The sequence below is a fragment of the Arachis hypogaea genome, chromosome 6 (genome assembly GCF_003086295.3).
Source record: "Arachis hypogaea cultivar Tifrunner chromosome 6, arahy.Tifrunner.gnm2.J5K5, whole genome shotgun sequence".
In the NCBI taxonomy this organism is placed as follows: Eukaryota; Viridiplantae; Streptophyta; class Magnoliopsida; order Fabales; family Fabaceae; genus Arachis; species Arachis hypogaea.
The window spans coordinates 112,755,051-112,772,783 of NC_092041.1; the positions used below are offsets into that span (position 1 = coordinate 112,755,051).

The 17,733-nt window shown below is 31.4% G+C and overlaps 3 protein-coding genes across 4 annotated transcripts; all 3 read left to right on the forward strand.

Annotated features, from left to right (window-relative positions):
- Positions 1 to 1,967: 1,967 nt before the first annotated feature.
- LOC140173776 (secreted RxLR effector protein 161-like) lies at positions 1,968 to 2,645 on the forward strand. The gene has a single exon (XM_072198361.1). The coding sequence runs from the start codon at positions 1,968 to 1,970 to the stop codon at positions 2,643 to 2,645; it is 678 nt and encodes a 225-aa protein (XP_072054462.1).
- Positions 2,646 to 7,782: 5,137 nt separating this feature from the next.
- On the forward strand, positions 7,783 to 11,089 carry LOC112755792 (chorismate mutase 2). 2 transcript variants are annotated; one of them, XM_025804087.2, is made up of 6 exons: positions 7,783 to 8,194; positions 8,556 to 8,796; positions 9,492 to 9,578; positions 9,670 to 9,813; positions 9,995 to 10,087; positions 10,644 to 11,089. In XM_025804087.2, the coding sequence occupies exons 2-6, from the start codon at positions 8,563 to 8,565 to the stop codon at positions 10,875 to 10,877; spliced, it is 792 nt and encodes a 263-aa protein (XP_025659872.1). In that variant the 5' UTR covers positions 7,783 to 8,194; positions 8,556 to 8,562; the 3' UTR covers positions 10,878 to 11,089. The 2 variants fall into 2 exon arrangements, with proteins under 2 accessions (XP_025659872.1, XP_025659871.1); XM_025804086.3 differs by lacking the exon at positions 7,783 to 8,194 and having other exon boundaries at positions 8,381 to 8,796.
- A 1,023-nt stretch (positions 11,090 to 12,112) lies between these two features.
- LOC112755793 (uncharacterized) lies at positions 12,113 to 17,259 on the forward strand. Its single transcript, XM_025804088.3, has 4 exons — positions 12,113 to 12,542; positions 13,936 to 14,006; positions 14,981 to 15,116; positions 16,837 to 17,259. Exons 1-4 carry the CDS (start codon positions 12,386 to 12,388, stop codon positions 16,920 to 16,922), a joined length of 450 nt encoding a protein of 149 aa, XP_025659873.1. The 5' UTR covers positions 12,113 to 12,385; the 3' UTR covers positions 16,923 to 17,259.
- The last annotated feature ends 474 nt before the right edge of the window (positions 17,260 to 17,733 follow it).

Sequence of the window (17,733 nt, forward strand, 5' to 3'; positions counted from 1 at the left end):
GATGGAACGAACTTCAATCGTTGGAAGGACAAAATGATGTTTCTTCTTTCAGTTCTCAATCTTGCATATGTGATCGACCCAAAGACTACACCAATTGCCAATGTTGCTAAAAAATTCCACACTAGAAAAGGAAGAAGAGATTGTTCAATTGAAGAAGAAATGTGATGAAGATACTTTTGCATGTTGAGGTCATATGTTAATTCAATCACTATTGGAGATTTGAAAATCTTTGGAAGAAAAGTACAATACTAAACGACAAGGAACAGATAAGTTTATTATGATAAAATATTTCGAATTTATTATGAATGATACTATGCCTGTTATGGATCAAATTCATGAATTACAAATCCTTGTAAGTAGACTTCGTCATCTATAAGTGGTGATCCCTGAATCACTGCAAGGTGAAGAATATTTTTTTTCTTTTAATGAATTTGATCACTTTTATAAATTACATAGTATTGTGCATCAATCTTCCGCTCCATATACTCTGCAACAAAATGGTTTGGTGGAAAGGAAAAATCCTACCTTAGTGGATATGGTTAATTCAATGTTACTAAATGCAAAATTGCCTTACAATTTGTGAGGTGAAGCATTATTGACATCATGTCATATCCATAATAGGATACCATCAAGACATAGAAAGGTTTCTCCTTATGAAATTTGAAAAGGAAGGAAACCTAATTTAAATTATCTTAAAGTGTGGGGGTGTTTAGCCTTTTATCGAGTTCTTGATCAAAAGAGAACCAAATTGGGGCCAAGAGCCATAAAAGGTACTTTTAAAGGATATGCTCAAAATTTTAAAGCATATAGAATATTAGACTTAGTGTCTAATATAGTTGTTGAATCAAGAGAAGTAGAATTTATTGAAAATAAATTTATCAATGATTCAACTTCTAATTCAGAGTATCCCAAAATGATACTAATATTTCACAAGAAATAAATAATCAAAATAATAAACGTCTAAGTGACAAAGAGTTGATTAAACCAAGAAAGAGCTTGAGAGTAAGAAAAGAAAAGGACTTGGGTCCAGATTTTATTTCTTCTCAAGCTATCACCTTTTTGGTAGAAGGAACTAGGAATTCTGTAACAAACAAGATTCCTATTGTTATGAACATAGATGGTGATCCTCAAACATTCAAAGAGGCTATGACTTCAAGGGATTCTGCTTTTTGGAAAGAAGCAATAAATGATGAAATGGACTCAATATTATCTAACAATACTTGGGTCTTGGTTGATTTGCCTCCAGGATCAAAGCCTATAGGATGTAAGTGGGTATTTAGAAGAAAGTATAACACTGATGGTTCATTACAAACCTTTAAAGTAAGGTTAGTGGCTAAGGGTTTAGACAACAAGAAGGTCTAGACTATTTTGATACCTACGCACCTGTGGTAAGAATGACTTCTATTAGGGCTCTTATAGCATTAGCATCCATACATAAGCTTCATATACATCAAATGGATGTTAAAACGGCTTTTTTAAATGGAGATCTTAATGAAGAAATTTATATGGAGCAACCAGAAAGGTATGTGCTACCCGGAAATGAAAAGAAAGTTTTCAAATTAATTAAGTCTTTGTATAGGCTAAAACAAGTGCCTAAATAATGGCATGAGAAGTTTGATTCAGTGTTGTTATCAAATGGCTTCTCACATAATAATGCGGATAAATGTATTTACTCAAAATTTACTAAAGATTATGGAGTAATCATTTGTTTATATGTTGATGATATGTTAATCATCGAAACAAATTTAGAAGGAATTCATATAACGAAGGAGTATCTAACTTCTAAATTCAAGATGAAGGATTTGAATGAAGTTGATACAATATTAGGCATAAAGGTGCATAAGAATGAAGTTGGCTCTACTTTAAGTCAATCTCATTATATCAAAAAGGTATTGGAAAAGTTTGATCATCTCACAATTAGAGAATCCAATACGCCGTATGATCCTAATCTTAAATTAGAAGGAAACATGGGAAGACCTATAGCACAATTAGAATATGCTAGTGCTATAGGAAGTTTAATGTATGCAATGTATTGTACTAGACCTAATATAGCATTTGCTGTGTGTAAATTATCAAGGTTTACAGGAAAGCCTAGCAATCAACATTGGAAAGCTATAACAAGAATTCTTGGTTATCTCAAGAAAACCATAAACTTAGGATTACATTATAGTGATTATCCCGCTATTTTAGAAGGTTATTCCGATGCAAGTTGGATTACAAATCTTAGTGATAACAAATCCACTTCAGGATGGATTTTCACCATAGGTGGTGGAGCAATAAATTGGGCCTCAAAGAAACAAATATGTATTACACATTCTACTATGGAGGCTGAGTTTGTAGCTTTATCAGCCGCAGGTAAAGAAGCGGAATGGTTAAGAAATTTGTTATATGATATAAAGCTGTGGCCACAGCAGACGACAGCCATTTCAATCTTCTGTGATAGTGAATCAACCATGTCTCGAGCATATAATAAGGTTTATAATGAAAAGTCTAGACATATAAGTTTGAGATATGAATTTGTGAGGCAACTAATAGATGATGGTGTAATTACCATCATTTATGTAAGATCTCAAGGAAATTTAGCAGACCCTTTGACTAAAGGTTTGTCAAGGGATAAAATCAAAGAAACTACTGCTAAAATGTGATTAAAACCTATTATTGCTAAATAATGGGAACCCAATCTTATTCTAGTAGACCACTAGTTTCAAGGTTTAATGGGTAATAACAAGTTATTTAGCAATTGGAGCACTAAGGTATAGGATTTAGTGCTATTTACAATAAATTAGGAGGGTGAGTTTAAAATCTTAATGGAATGATAATATTATCTATCAAAAAATTCTACCTATATGAATATAAGAGTGGTGCTGCTCTAATCGAGAATTTTAGAGGTTTTATTCTCGTAAATATTCATGAAACCAGGATGAGCACAAGGCCATATAAGTGCTTAAAATTGTAAACTCTTGAACTTGGAGGATATAAGTAATGTGTGTGATTTTTGGTACTAGCATATGGAGTATAGGTTTAATCGATTAGACACCTATTACTTCGTTAGAACTTTAAAATTTACACTAAAAGAATGTTTAATCTTAGTGACACATTCTTTATGCATATACTTGTATGACATTTAAATTTTGTAAATAGTGAGGGATTGAAGGGTATTTACAAATTTTATTAATTAATAATATTAATATTATTGATATTATTATTAATATTATTAATATTAATAAACGGTTACTAACCGTTTAGTACCATTTGGTTGAAGAGACACAACCTTTTAAGGATTGTGTATGTTCAAAACATTGTGTCTATTGGCTAAAGGGATACAACTCTTTAAGAGTTGTGTATATTCAAAACATTGTATCTATTGGCAATAGAAAAGACACAACCATTTGTATACGTAACTAATCATAATTGTTACGTGCAATATGTATAAATAAGTCCTTATCCACTATTTCAGATTAGTAGTACTAAGTGTACAATTTACTTAACCATTAAGAGATTTTCTTTGTTCAAGAGAGTTGAGAATTTCTTACTATTGCTAATTAATAAATTCTTAGGTTTCATTGTATCCTGGGAGAGTATTGTCATCAATCCTGTAACAACTAAGTGTGGGGACAAATATCTCTCTAAAGAAAGCGATCTAATCGTGCCTTAAAACCACTACACAAATATAAGATTTTGTCATCTTACCATCTTCATATACCCAACACTAATAGATAGTAATTTGAGGTAATTTGAACTTCACAGGCTTGAAAATTTAAGTATTTGAAGATTAACCAAAACTACACAAATTTAGAGTTATTTTTTTTAAACATTTGAGCATGATGCGGATAGAGCAAATTGGACTTCTCTAAAGCTCTCTAATTAGTTATCCAAAATACTAAATAGAGAAAGAGAATAACTTTAGTTACCTCTAAATGCAGGTGAAGAGAGGTGGAGCAGAATGAAGCATAAGAGAGGAGACCACAGCAGTACTAAAGTACAGTGTCACGGTAAATTTTAGAAGATTAGATTTAACAGTGTTTGTATAATTTTCTGGAGTGTTTGAGAATGTTCTAAATAGTTCCGGAACGTTCTAGAATGCCCTAAAAGGTCTCGGAATACTCTAGAAAGTTCTAGAAGACTCTGGAAGGTCATATAGTATTCTAGAAGAGTGTGGATGTATATAGGAGTATGAAGAGTAGTATAGAAGAATCTAGAAGTATTTAGAAAGTTGTAGTAGGATAGATATTTGTAATGAAGGTTCTAGATAATTAATCTGGACCGTTGATTAGATTTTATCCTAACCATCCATTAAGGAGGTGGATGACTATAAATAAGAGGTGAGAGTTAGTGTGAGTCATGTGTGAATCATTTGTAACAAACACTTGAGTAATAAAGTGTTCTTTTCACTAAAATTTCCTTTCTCTTGTGTTCTCTTATATTTTTAGCTTTCTTGCTAAGTATTGAGGGTTACACTGACTTTGTCTTAACTCAAGAGATTGAGTAAGTTCGAATGCTAACATGGTAGCTTTGGAGTATGTCCAAGGCTGTGACAACAGAGACAAAAGATACAATTTTTTATTTTGTGTAATGTTATAACTAGACCAAGTTAGTGCATAAATTGTGTACAAAAAAAATTAAACAAGCAACAATGACTGAGAAAGAAGGAAATTTTCATGAACCAACATTGTGTTTTCTCACTTTTTCTTCTCATGCTTATCCTTAACATTAAGATTTATGTATGAATAATTGAGTATAATTAAAATGTGTATCAAAGTGTTCATATTACATTTTTTTTTTATTAAAGACAGATTTTATTGATGGAATAAAATAAAGTGGCCATTTTAGACTTACAGCAAAGATAAAATTGAGTATTTCCAAATCAAATGAAAAATCTAATTAAAGATTAACTACTAAACAAAAAAAAATTCTAAATAATATGAAAGAGTAAAGTGAAAAAAGGTAAAGAGTTGTTGAATAAAGAAGTTACTACTAGAATTTATCAATGGAGGCTAGTTACTGCTTCCAAGATTTTGGACCTTGCAATAGCTACTATTTGAGGAGAAATAACTTTCACTTCGAAGATTCTCCGGTTTCTCATCTTTAAAATTTGTTAGGTTAGTATTGCAACCAAATAGATTTTCTCTTTCACTTGTTTTCTCCTTCTGAGTTGTTTCTAGAACCATAACTACCATTTTCATGTTTCTATTTCTTAGGTTGTCTAGGGAATGCTTGCTATTTTTTAGGCATTCTCTGATTCCGGGCACTGAGTGAGACAGTAGAGAGTTGATTCTACTGTAGTATCGCAACGATTGCAGAATGAATTCACCATTTGGATTATAGAGTATAGCCTTTTCTTGATTGGTAAGCCTTCATACATTATTTTCTAGAGAAAAATTTTAATTTTGAATTGACATTTTAACTTTCAGATTAAACTCCAGAGTTCTCTCCTTCTGTATTGTTCTGACAAGAACTCAACTGGCGCATGGTAGAACTAAAAGGCCACGGTATATCCAGAGGCAACCGAATAGCATTCACTCTTCTTCTTATTTTAGGTAACCATATTTTCTGCTACTCTGATGCTTGTGTTATGATTACCTGGGCTACTATGTGTGTAAATGTTGAGATGATTAGTTCTTGATTCTAATTTTGATCTGGTAGGGGTAGTTCAGAAATCCAAATCGGGTGATTGTATAAATTGTTGAGAAATTGAATTTCATTCTGGTTAAATTTGTTTTATTCAATTGTTCTTTGTGATTTTAACTGAAAGTCTCCTTTCAATTTTCTAAAAAATGCCTCTTTCCAAAATCTTTGTGCCCTCTAGAACACTTTTCTAACTCCAAAATGGATTATTACTTATTTTTGCACGTAAGAATGATAAAATTTTAAAATATTTTCTTTGACGACTATGTAAATTAGAGAGTGAGGCCGAAAAATCAACCTCTATCCCTGTTTTTCTAGCACAATCAAGTTAAAAGTTCTGAAATTCTTGAAATTTAAACCATTTTGATTTTTTAGTCTACAAATAATCCGCCAATTAATCCATTACATCTTTCTCTCTACGTTTCTTTGGTCCAAAAAAATTATATTATTATCTTTTGTATGTCTTCTAATAATGTCTTAGAAAACTTAAAACAACTCAATATGTAAATAGACACTGCAATTGCCATTATTTTTATTAAAATTTCTCTATTACTAGTTAAGAATAAATCCCTTTTTTCCATTATTGTAATTTTTGCAAAACTACATCTTTAACAAAATTAAATATCCTCTTTTTTTATTTATTAACCACCGCTAAAAGACTTAAATATTTGTCCTGACAATCAATATATAGTATAGACAATAAAACAGTTAACTGATCACTGATTAATAAAAGAATATTTTTACTTAAAAAAAAAGACTTATCTAAATTTATTACCTGAATACTCATTTTTTCGCATTACACTAAGGAATGTATTTCTGAAATAAATGACTGAATTAGTCATTTTAAACGCTACGTGACTAAATTAATTTCATCCTTTTAATTTCACAAGCAATAAAATGAACATGATCTTATTTTTTAGAAAGCTAAAGAATAAAAATAAAAGATAAAAATTTATATGTAATTTAAAAATTATTAGACCACAATTTAATTAAATATATTAAATTAAATTATTTAATAATTTTAATTATCAATTAAAGATAAAAAGAGTTACAGGTCAGTTTTCGGCTGATTTTTTTTATATGAAAAAATATTAGTATTTTTTTTGAAAATGAGATTATTTAGTGTAATTACAGATGGGTGGATTTTGTAGAAAAAAATTAACACGTGAGAGGTATATTGCAATATATAAAGGGTGTGTTGGACACGTAGTAGCATATTGGCTAACACATGAGGACATGTTGAATGATTTCCACCTGATATACTTCAAACATCAATATTCAACTAAAATAACATTTCTATTTCTATATTAAAAATAATTTCTGTCAGTTTTCACTTTTCATCAAAATAAAATTATAATATTTTAATATTTTCCCAAAAGGGACTTCGCCATGTGAGAGAGAGAATCGAATTCTTTCTATACATGTTAAGAATTAAGACATAGACACGACAAAGCAAAAGCGTTCTTATCAACGGCTAAACGCGGGGAAGACGTTAGACCTACCTGGTTTCCTTTTCCCACATAACGGTACCATCGTGCAATAAACTAATAATTTTGATGAGAAACGATATTTTTACTATTTTTATAAATTATTTTTAAAATTTAATTTTGATCCAATCTCATCTAAAATAAATTTATAAATATATTTAATTACGTAATATTATATCAACAAAAATAAATATATTTAATCAATGAGTTATAATTCAAATGATATAGTCTTTCCATATTTATCTAAGAGCTCCTGAATTTGAGTCTCTTTATTTTTGATAAAAAAATATATTTAATGATAATTCAAAAAAATAAATATAAATAAATAATTGTATAAAATATTTTAATATTAAAATAAAACTCTTATTTTAATATTAAAAATAAAATATTAAAAATATATATACAAAAATAATGTATATAATAATAAATATATCGTCAAAAATATACTTAAATAATTTTATTATTAACAAAAATATACTTAAATTTTATTATTAACAAAAACAACTTTAAATAATTTAAAAATACGGGTAAAATATACTATTTATAAGTATGTTCAGGAACCGTTTTAGTAGTTTATCACTTTATCATATATATAATATTTTTTATTTTTTAACATAATTTGTAACTAATAAAAGATATTATTTGACCGTACAAAAAACACAGCATGTGACAAAAGTTTTTTTTTTAGTGGTTCTTGCATTGTTGGGTGTTGATGGTGGAACCCACACGGTGTTTCTTCCTCGCAGGACAAAAAAGAAAAGCAAAAAATTGGTTGGGTTTCCAACTCAAAACTCAAAGAGCTCTTGATTTCAACCAATGTAAGCAACAACCAACCAACCAACGACCCTTCTTCTTCGCCGCCCCACACACACATAACAACACTCTTTTCCTTCTTCTTCCCCACCAAGTTACTTTCTCTTTTCACTTAATTCAACTATTATCATAAATTATAAATATCACACAATATCATAACATAAGTGTTGCTTCCATTAAGCAAATAGCCAAATATTCTCTCTTATCGCTAATTAATCTCATTATATCTTCATCTCTAATTCAATTCAGCCGCCTCTTTGATTACATAGGTATTTATAATTTATCTATTTGCCGTCTTTTTTTCTTTGACTTTGTCCATCTCTGCATGTATGATTTTACACCGTTTTTGTTTTTTATTTTGCGTTTTCAATATTAAATGTCAAACGTATCTAGATTTTATGGGGAATAATATGTTTTCCTCTATATGAGCAGGCGTTGAGTTTGACCTTGCAATTCTTAATTAGTCAAATTCTTATCTTCGTGTGTTATATATAATGCTGTTTTTGTACTCTATTTTAATGGCAGATTAATCATAAAATTGTAGGGCTAAAGTTGTAATCTTTTGGGGTGTTTCAATATGATGCTTAATTTTCGTTTGGTGATTCTTGTGTTGGCAATTTGTGGGGTTAGATACAGGATGGGAATGGTGAAAGCAGAAGAATTAAGTCTTGAATCTGTGAAGGGGAAGGTGTATACTCTGGATTCAGTGAGGGAAGCTTTGATCAGGCAAGAAGATACAATTGTCTTTGGCCTCATTGAGAGAGCAAAGTTCCTAATGAATTCTCGCACCTACGGCGGCGAGGAGATTCCGGGATTCGCTGGTTCATTGGCTGAGTTTGTTGTGAAGAATACAGAAGCAGTTCAAGCTAAGGTTAGTAGTTTAGGGTTTTAGCCCTCATATTTATTATTCTTTATAATGTGTTATCATTATTGTTGTGTACTCTCTTAATTCACTTTTATTTGGTCCTTTTGGATACATTATTGGATAAATGTTTTTTATACAAATATATATGGATCCAAGAAAAACTGTGATTCGCTAGCCCGATGAAAAAGAGTGTGTTAGTCTATTAAGACAGTTGACAGATAATGTAATTCTTGTTGATATGATGCGATGGTATCGTTTGATCTATGTAGTTGACCTTTACTTAGTGGGAAGCGTTTGTCATTACTCATTATAGTAGTATGATTGTGTTCTGTTTTCCTTGCTTCATTCATCAAGTGATATCCATGTTGTAAATATGAGCAATGTACTTCTCAACCTTTGTTATGTGAGTTTGTACTTAACTTTCATTTTTCAATGAATTTGGAAGAATCTTAAGAGATTATAGTTGAAAAAATGGCTTCAAAAAGGTGTCAAATACATAATAAGTATCTTTGATAAGGTTATACCTTAACACATTCCTCATTACCAAATGGAAACATTTAGATATCAATAAGTATCTAGTTTATGGACTAATGCAATTATAAGAACATTTGATCTTGGCAATCACCATAAGTGTTTCTTATTTTCTTATGCTATTGGCTTGGAAAGAAGATTGCACATAAAAAAGTTATGCTATGCTATAGGTTGGAAGATACAATAACCCTGAAGAAAATCCTTTCTTCCCGGAAAATCTGCCACCTTCACTTGTGCCATCTTACTCCTTCACACAGGTAATTTACCAAATCCAAAAATCTTTCTCCAATCTCCTAACTTGGTTCACTGTCAAGAAAGAAAAATGCTAAAATTTAATTAGATCTGCAGTTTTTGCATCCCAAAGCTGCTTCGATTAACATAAACAAATCCATCTGGAAAATCTACTTTGAGGAGCTGCTTCCTTCATTTGTTGCTTCTGGTGATGACGGCAACTATGCGCAAACCGCAGCTAGTGATCTTTCATTGTTGCAGGTAATGTTGTCTCCGAAAACTCTTTGGATGAATTTATATATAGAGCAACTTCTATATTAAAAAACCCTTCTAATCCAAGTTTCATGTTGCGAATGTAAATTTTGGTCAAAACTCATAAGAGCAATTTCAACTGTGGCCTTAATGGCTCTAAACTAGTGCTAATTCTGATTTGTCTCTGCAGGCCATCTCTAGAAGGATTCATTATGGAAAATTTGTTGCTGAAGTGAAATTCAGGGAGTCTGCTCAACAATATGAGTCTCTGATTCGCTCCGAGGTATACATCATAATGCTGAATCTTAGCACATTAGTTCCACTAATATTCTTATTAGCAATTTAGTCCCATTAATGTTCATATTTCTATCCACATATCACTTTTCAAATCTACTAATTTTTTGTTCACTATTACTATATAATATTGAACAAATTACATTGATTTTCTAAATTTATCATGGTCCCCCTCTATGACATGGACCTCACATAAACATTCCTTTAGAGGAGGTTAGTGTTATTTTATAAAGGTGTTTAATGCAATATTTTACAAAATACACAGGTATCGGTTGTATTATCACCTAAATCTTAGGGAAAATCAATGTATAGTTTTAGAAATAAAAAGGATTGAATTAAATTTCATTAAATATCACCAAAGGTCAGTGCAATATGAAACTTTTGAAGTAGTTATCACATTAGTCAAATATTTTTAATTTAATGATATAGTTACATACAATTAGGTGATTGTGTAAACATATTTCATGCTCATGGATTGCTTAAACAGATATCATCTTGGTTGTTTACTAACCTTAGTCTATAATATAAATGCTTGATTATTTCAGGATAAAGAAGGATTGATGAAATTGTTGACATTTGAGAGTGTAGAAGAAACGGTGAGGAAGAGGGTTGAAAAGAAAGCTATGGTATTCGGACAGAATGTGACCCTCAAGAATGGTGATGAAAAAAATGTAACATACAAGGTTGATCCATCAGTGGCTGCCAACTTATACAAGAATTGGATAATACCTCTTACTAAGGATGTTCAAGTTGAGTACCTATTGCACCGTCTTGATTGAAATTCAAGAAACTTTAATGCCATTTCCAAGAGGAATATTGATCTCAATTTTTAGGCCATCCTTTATTGCCAAATTCTTGTGGCTGTACAATCGCCATTAGAGTGTGTAGATGCTTTGGATAATAAACATTTACACATCTAATAGTATAGTAGGTATAGAAAGATTATTAATGAAGGATTGGTTAATTGATTATTATAAAGAATTATTCTCCACGTATAAGCGTTTTTCCCATACAAGTCTTTATAAGTTATTTATATTCACGCGCTTCGTATCGTTACTGCACGTTCTTCTTCTTCTTCCTCCTTCGTTATCGTCATCATCAACACTTCCTCTTCCTGCTTTTTTTTTTTTATTGGAATTTCTTCTCTTCATTTCTTTTTCTCGTTCTCCTCCGTCATCTCGTTATTGAAAATAATGAATAATTCAGGTTCAGATTGTCAATTGAATTAGAACGAAATTGATTATTGTGTTGAATCCAATCAAGTAACTGAGGTGTAGTTCAATTCAAAAGAAAAAATGTAGCATTCGAAGAAATATTTTTCTGTATTTGCAGTAAATTTGGGTGTAACACGAAGATATTTGGGTGTTAACACAAAGATATTTGGATATATTTTTATTCTGATAAGTTCTGCATAATTCAAAATTCTTTCTCTTCCTCCTCATCTTCTGTTTTTTTTCTTATTCATCTTTTTCTTTTTGTTTTACCTTCTCAAATTTTTTCTTGTTTTACTCTCTTAACAAGAATAAAAACAAAAAAAAATCAAACAAAGAAGAAGAAGAAACACTTTAGATATTTTAAAATTCAAAGCAAATTTGATGAGAGTTGATTTGCAAGTCAAACCACCTTAATTTTCAATTGTATTAAAATTTATTCAGTAATATTACATTATTAGTAAATATTGTTATTTTGGATCCGTATTTGACGACAATCATTTATACTTATATTTATAAAATTTTATATATAAAAATATATAGTTTGTATTTATATTTATAAGAATTTGTACATATAAATCAATACAGTTTATACTCACATTTTTTAAAATTTACATATAAAAATTAACAAAATTTATTTATTAAAAATAATTTAATATTTATACTAATTAAACAATGACCAAAAATATTAAAAATTATTGGCTTTAAAAATTTCTTTTAATCAATTAAATATGAAAATTAGAAGTTTCAAGTAAAAAAAAAAAGAATTAATAATTTAATTTTTTTCCTTCTTGTTCCAAATTAAAGAAAAGAATTAAACTGTCTAGAGAATTCTAATTCTCACCTTTACGGCTTTACAAACACAGTTGTTCTGAACGAGAAATTGAGAATTGAAATCCTAATTAGAAAGAGTGACTGGTTGAGTGGTTGGTAGCTAGCTAGTTTCTTTCCAACAGGTAGTGGCGATAGGTCTCATTTAGACTCAGGTCCTACACACCACTCGGCGTGATGCCGTGAATTTAGGGGTAAAAGGAAAATCTTGGAGCACTTGCCGTAATCCCAAAAGCAACGCAAAAATGGAGGGGCAGCAATGGTGGAGGCTCAGGTTCTCCTTCAGGAACGCAACCATAGTGGTGTGCTTCATTAACGTAATCACTGCACTCTTCTTGCTCCATGGATTCCTCACTTCTTCCTACACCCGCAACAAACTCTCCTCACCTAATTCCAACCCAGGCTAGTTTCTCTTTCTTAAATTCGGTTGTCTTGTGGAATATTGTAGCGTTTTGAATTCGATTGGATCGTAGTTATTGCTTAATTTTGTCGAATGTTCCTTAGGTTTAATTTCTTGACCAAATGGATATTGCATAATTTCCATATTCTTATGAATTTGACATTTTCTTTTAAATAGTTACGGATATTTTTTTCTTTTTCTTTTTTAATTTGAGTTTTTTTTTCCCGATTTCGGGCTCTACTTTTATCTTAATTCTTAAATGATTTGAGAATTTTATATTTGGTGTTTATAACTCGGTTGATTGACGAATGGTCCAATGGCAAATTTGGAATACGAACTTTATTGGAAAAGTGTTGCCGTTCTATTATCTGGTTGCTGTCCGCGATATGATGTGAGTTTCGATCAATAATTCATCTCAATTGATAATATTTGAACATTCAAAATAAGAACAAGATCTTACAGAGAAAAAATAGAGAGTTTTAATATGTAGTTTTCAGTACCGTGTATGATACGTTGTTCAAAGAGGGTTGCTCCATTTTCCTCTTATCAGCTATGAGGGTTGCATTGTAGCCTTGTAGGTCATCCTGGACAATAGCGTTGTACAAAAGGTGTGACTTACAAAATTTGTAATTAGACTCTTATTATGGTGGTTGGAAATACAATTTACCACTTCATTCTATATGCAAGCCAGACCTCTCTCCTAACCTTTGCTTTATTTTCTTCTCAAATTCCGGAAATGAATCTTTTTCAGCTAATCCAAGTCTTATGAATCAGTGTTACGTATTAAGTTTATTCCACATATTGTTGACTGCCTTGCGATGGCCAAAAAATTTTAAATTTATTTGCATCTTCTACATCCATTGGATACACTTATCAGGAATAAAGTACGGGAAATTACTATAGTTAGGCTTTAAAAATGGTACAGCCAAAAACTTGGTTAGCCTGTGTAGACTTGTCTTATCAATCCATTTAAAATTATAAGATGTGGTACATGCTGTAATTTTATTTATTTATTTTTTTCTGGTGTGAGCATACTGCAATTTAATTTTATGGTTGTCCTGTTTTATACTTATACTTAGCAGACTTGTTATTAAACATAGTTGTTGTCATGAATCAAAATGTCTCAAAATCTTTAGCTATTTGATATGAATGGTGGAAATGCTCCCTCAAACAATCCCTTTAATTGTGGATGTAGAGTCCACATCCACATTCTTGCAATGAAGTTGTATGAGCCCTGTGTAATAATTGGCAGAAGGATACTCGGACTGGAATAAAAATTGGCAGAAATACCAAGGGAGTTTTACTATTTCTCAAGCATGGAAAATTTTGGCATCTTATATTGTACGTTGACTCTAATTATGAAATGCTCATATAATTTTCACCTATAAATTGCAGCTCAATTGAGTTATATTAAGGAATCTGAGGAGATTCGTCTTGCTATGTTACCGTTGGAGTTGATAAAGAGAGTGAGTTTCAAATTGGTTTTGTTTATTTATCGTGTTGCTTGCTAAATAGTATTTTCTGAGCATAACTTGTTCCCAGGATGTCCAAAGTAGGAATGTTATTTGACAATAATTATTTTCCTAACACATTTGATTTCTAGAACAAACATTATACTTCATTTTTTGTTAAATATTTATCCTTTAGCGAGAACATTGTCAACCTTAAAGGGGTCATTTTTCAAGTCATTCAAGAAGCACTTTCCTTATAGTTGTTTCTCAGGGTACTGGACTTTATTAAGCAACTTGCCATATCTGTATTTCTTCAGCCATATTTTTCAGGGTTTCGCTTCATTGCTGAGAGGATGTGAATTTGAAAGGAGGAATGTAATACTGTCCCATAGCATGACGCTATATTGTCATTCTACTGCCTCATGAAAAACTAAACCTGTATTTTTCTCCTGGACAAAGTCTGGTCACTGGAAGAGAAAATTGTGGAGTTGTAGTTCTGCAGCTTGTCATGTGAAATCCTCATTGATGTTAATCAGATACTCAGATCTCCAATTTGTCCCTTTTTATCCGAATCTAGATTGAAATGTCAAACTTTATCCATAATTACGTGTGGCCATGGGGTATTTCAAGATAAGTGTTATAATTAACTTTTTCAACATGGCTACAAGTTCACACACAAGAATCCCCATCCACTTAAGCTTTTTCATTTTTGCATTTTGCAGTTTGGATTTTACCATTAAAAATTGGCAGTACTAATGCTTTCATGTTTTAGTTATAACTTAAAATTTACTTTAAAAAATTAGCAAATAAGATTTATTAAACTTTTGAGTGGGCCAATATTTGTTACTCAATACTTCAAAAGAGTCATTTGACTTCCTTTGAGCGGCTGATAACGGGTCAGAAATGTTTTATTCAATGACCGGAGGTTCGGTTATGCTGAATTTTTACACGAATGATTTCTCTGTGACTGTGAATGTCTTCCTTCATAGGTGAGAGAGATTGAACAGGATGTATACACTGAATCAGAAACAGCCCAGAAGAAAGACTCGAAGCAGACTGCTGCAGTTGATCTGTCTAAAAGGTTAAAAGATATCCGTTCCTTAAATGACGCTGCCAGCCTGAAAGGTATCTCTCTTTTCTCCTTGTAAATTTACTTTGATTTTTACTTTATTATATGTGCACATGTTCAAAGATCGAACTCCGAATATGTGATGCTCATCACTTCTCTGTTGTCAGAAAAATATAAATTGAGTTGAAGTGTATCCATGGAGTCTTTATTTCATTGTATTTGGATCATCATTACCAACATGACATATGCATGAGGGTCTTTTATTGATTCAGTAAAGCTTATACGGTTAGGAATAATAAATTCCTTGTAGGCTTATACATATTTACTGTTAAACAAATGATCAGTTACTCGGTTTCTACAATTTAGTGCATTCTTTTTCTTTTGACATGGACTTGGCTAGACATGCATCTTCTGCCAGAAATATTTTGAATCTTTTACTCTATAAATCCCAACAGTTTTTTCTCATTTGCATATTACTCCAAACCTCTGAGGCTCTAAAGTCCCATTTCGTAACAGTCTTAGGATACAAAACATGGAGATATTGAGACAATAGAGATGAAAAAAATCTGTCCCTATTGCTCCCATGTTTTCAGTGATCAGAGAATACAAAGACACATCTTGGAACAAAAATATTTTTGTTTCTCCTTCTCAAGTTTTACAGTCTCCAAATGCAGCCTGAGCTTCAGCGTGCTTGCTGTGCTGGCTCTGTTACAAAGACAGCCAATGGTGCCTTTGTTATCATTCCAAAATGCTGATTTCATTTATATGTCTTCACTCTAGCTGATTGCCTATTGAACCAACAAACTTGTACCTACAATTCAAGACATGCACCATTCTGATTGCTAGTTTTTGTAGTTGTGCTCTCTATTTATTTTCAATATGATCAAACCAAAAGTAGACCTATCATTTCCTGAATTGTCATGATTTAGTTGTTACAAATCTATTATCCAAATAGGAGGGTAACCCTGAAATCAGCCTCTCCTTTCGTGGTGCTAAGGATATATACTTTATTGAACCTCCTTTTTCTTTCAACATTCTTCTTTTGTCTTTTTATTTTTTTGTGTAATGCTAATATGAACAAAGTAACGCCAACTTTGATATCTATTTATATGTCTTAATGTAACACCAACTTTATCAACGAACTTCATTATTAGTGGTCAGATATGGCCATAACTTACATTATATGTTTCACGGATGCAGTAATTTCTTCATTAAAGTACTCGTTTTTCTATTTCAACTGGTAAGCCGTTCATTTAATGAAGTATTGTTGGTTCTGCCTTCCTGTGCGAAGCCTGGTACTTTCACTAGTGCTAATATAAACAAAGCTTAAATTGTTTTTTCACACTATGCACATTGGTCTGCTGGCATTTCTTCTATAAAATACCTATTTATCCATTTTTGAGCTGCGGAACACCACAAGTACCAGGATCCGTGGGCTTCTGATACCAGTTGATAGGAACTGAGATCTAACAGAATTAGGGATTTTATTGGTGAACTAGGGTTTGTGAATCACAATCCCCTTATTGAAGTATACGGTTGGAACTAATCAACTTTGGAGAGAATTTCCCTCTCCTATAACAAACTGAACAGATTTGTCTCTAACTGACTGAAAACTAACTAATCCCTAGTATTTATAGGCAGCAGATAGGCCTAGCCGTACTGCTCCTAAACCTGCTAAACTAGCTTAAAAGGAACAAACAACTTGTTTCTATCAGTTTGAATAAAGATTTACACTTTCCAATGGTTTGATTTCCTTTTTATATTTGCAATTATCAGCTTTGGAGGAATGGCGTAGAAGAAAGATGGAGAGGGCCAGACAAAGACAAATGGAGAAAAACGGAACAACCTCCTCTCAAGCGTGAGAACTTTATGACTTATAGTACAGGATTTAGCTCCTTTAAAGTGACAACATTGGAAAGGGGAGAAAGTGAGCTCTTATTATATGCGAGTCCAACTAACTTGATTCGAAGTTGATCAGAGACTCATTTTCTCCCTTTAACAAGATGATCACTTTATGAGAATCCAATCCAATAGTACAAATGAAGGTTAACATGTTTACTAAAATGTGACAAATAGTAATGATTAGTGCACACACTGTATAGCAACAATCATAAGCCGGTGCTGAGTATTATCATTATAGCTGACTTCTGTTGTAAATGCTATTTCCTCTAAGACACAGTTTGGTTGTGCATTGCTTGATACCCTATGGTTCATCATCTACTTTTTACATTGTTGTTCGTGTTTAACGGAGATACCATATGATTCCATGTGATCATGTTTACTCCGTGCCTGAAATGAAGCAAAAGCCATAGTTGCCAAGATTTAAAGTGCAATACATGCTGATTTTTTTTTTATTGGAATAGGTTTTTATAAAACTGACCTTCGAATTAGAAATTTATATAATGTAAGATCACATTTATAAAATTTCATGTTATCTAAAATCATTTGGTATACGGTTTCATATAGATCGAAATTGACTGTAGTGTCAGGTTTAAAATATACATGGATATGAATTCTAAGAGTATTAGTGTAATTTGTTTTCAAACTTTACAACTAGCTATTGTTTTATAAGTATTTATGCTATAAATCCTTTTTAGAACAGCAAATAAGTCGTTTTATATAAGGTAAGATATATTTTCTGTTAGGCATTCCACAGTCAATATAAAAACTTAG

Bases quoted from the DNA above. Each gene is read 5' to 3' on its own strand.
- LOC140173776 (XM_072198361.1), top strand. From the start codon at position 1,968: ATGGGAAGACCTATAGCACAATTAGAATATGCTAGTGCTATAGGAAGT.
- LOC112755792 (XM_025804086.3), top strand. From the start codon at position 8,503: ATGATGCTTAATTTTCGTTTGGTGATTCTTGTGTTGGCAATTTGTGGG. The intron at 9,579-9,669 runs GTAATTTACCAA...TTAGATCTGCAG, and splicing joins CATCTTACTCCTTCACACAG to TTTTTGCATCCCAAAGCTGC. The intron at 9,814-9,994 runs GTAATGTTGTCT...TTGTCTCTGCAG, and splicing joins GTGATCTTTCATTGTTGCAG to GCCATCTCTAGAAGGATTCA.
- LOC112755793 (XM_025804088.3), top strand. From the start codon at position 12,386: ATGGAGGGGCAGCAATGGTGGAGGCTCAGGTTCTCCTTCAGGAACGCA. The intron at 12,543-13,935 runs GCTAGTTTCTCT...TATAAATTGCAG, and splicing joins CTCACCTAATTCCAACCCAG to CTCAATTGAGTTATATTAAG. The intron at 14,007-14,980 runs GTGAGTTTCAAA...CTTCCTTCATAG, and splicing joins CGTTGGAGTTGATAAAGAGA to GTGAGAGAGATTGAACAGGA.